Source organism: Galeopterus variegatus, unplaced genomic scaffold, assembly GCF_000696425.1.
Source record: "Galeopterus variegatus unplaced genomic scaffold, G_variegatus-3.0.2 Scaffold5099, whole genome shotgun sequence".
Lineage (NCBI taxonomy): Eukaryota > Metazoa > Chordata > Mammalia > Dermoptera > Cynocephalidae > Galeopterus > Galeopterus variegatus.
Window position 1 is genome coordinate 152471 of NW_007731210.1, and position 1706 is coordinate 154176.

Sequence of the window (1706 nt, forward strand, 5' to 3'; positions counted from 1 at the left end):
TTCCAGGAATTCTGCTACATTCTTTTTTAAGGTATTAATCTCTTTGTAAATTTCCTCCTTTGAGTTTTGGATATTTTATCTCCTTCCATTATGATGTTTAACTGCGTCATCTTGCATCTCATTGAATTTCCTTAAGATAGTTGCTTAGAATTCCTTTGCAGTCATTTCAAGGGTTTCTTGCTCTCTAGGGTCTGGTACTTGAGAATTACTGTATTCCTTTGGTGGTGTCATATTTTCTTGTTTTTTTTTTTGTATCTCTAGTATCTCTGCATTGATGTCTGGTCATCTGATAGGTCAGTTGCTTCTTCTATTACTCTGGAGTGTGTTTTGAGGAGAGAGACTTCCTCTTCTTTTTCTGGTCTCTGCTAGTGACTCCCCTTGTGTTTTGGCATGCTCCTGCCTTCTATCAGGTGGGAGGGGGGATGGAGGATGTCCATGGCTCCCGCCTAGGACCTGGGTGTGCTACTACCTTCTGCTGGGCAGTGAGGGATGCCCACAGCTCCTGCCTAGGACCTAAAAAATCGTTTATAGCATGTGAATATACTTGGTTAGATTTCACAAACACTTCCAGTTAAATTTTCGTTGTCAATATACATCTAAAATACTCATTAATGTTCTGGAAATATTGAATTTCAACTAAGATAAATATATTTAATGACTTGGGATTTTAGATATAAAGGAAATAGGAATGAAGGATGTTCCATAAATAAATTAAGTGTTGAAATTCTTCTTTCAGGTCCAATTATTGGTATCCAATCAAGATGTAGATAACTACAAGCAAATCAAGGCAGATCTTGACCAGCTACGACTGACTGTAGAAAAGTCTGAGCTATGGGTTGAAAAGAGCAGCAACTATGAGAATGGAGAAATGGGTGAAAATCAAGTGAAAGGTGGCGAAGAACCAATTGAGGTTCGTTTTTAAGATCTATTTTAAAATAATCCAAACAATATCTTTTAAGTCAGATATGTGATAATATGCTCTACGATCAAAATTATTCATAAGAAAAATTTTGTTCTGAGCAACAGAGTATAAAATTTTCATTTGCCAAGTCAGTTAATTCCTTAAACCCATATTTTGGTTAATTCTGGTCAGTTGCTACCAATTCTTATCTCATCTTTCTTGGTTTTCACTGTTTATCATTTCCAGTATAAATCCTATAATCCAGGAATCAGGACAACAAAAGGGAGTGGGAAAGAGAGCAAAGGAATGGTCCCTAAGTTGAGACCTGTGGAGAGAGGTGAATTTTGTCACCTTTCACTGCAGCGGTCGTTTTTTTTTTTTTTAGTCTTTTTCATGACCGGTAAGGGGATCGCAACCCTTGGTGTGGTGTCACCCGCACCGTGCTCAGCCAGTGAGCGCACCGGCCATTCCTGTATAGGATCCGAACCCGCTGCGGGACCGTTGCTGCGCTCCCAGCGCCGCACTCTCCCAAGCGCGACACGGGGCCGGCCCTGCAGCAGTTTTTTGCCAACCTGAAAATTATTTCTTTCATCGTGGCATATCCTTACGTAATATATTAAAGATATTTAAATGGAAGGACAATATGCTTTATTGCCAACACAAAAATACCAAAAATCCATGTTTGGTGTAAATAGTTACATTAAGGTGCTGATCTTGAATCTTCTGTGGTATTGATTTTAGTTTTTAGTATTTTAATTCATTGCTGTTTTCACATTTCACTAAATACATGTCCTTTTCCTTCTTT

The 1706-nt window shown here is 38.5% G+C and overlaps 1 protein-coding gene across 1 annotated transcript in view; it reads left to right on the forward strand.

The window, feature by feature from the left end:
* The window catches only part of LOC103604351 (inositol 1,4,5-trisphosphate receptor type 2-like), a gene marked incomplete at its 3' end in the record, with an annotated part of 116092 nt that extends 115182 nt beyond the window's left edge, over positions 1-910 (forward strand). Inside the window, exon 24 of the mRNA XM_008588910.1 lies at positions 717-910. Within this exon, the coding sequence (XP_008587132.1) occupies positions 717-910 (194 nt within the window). The remainder of the gene's footprint in view (positions 1-716) is intronic.
* Positions 911-1706: the final 796 nt, after the last annotated feature.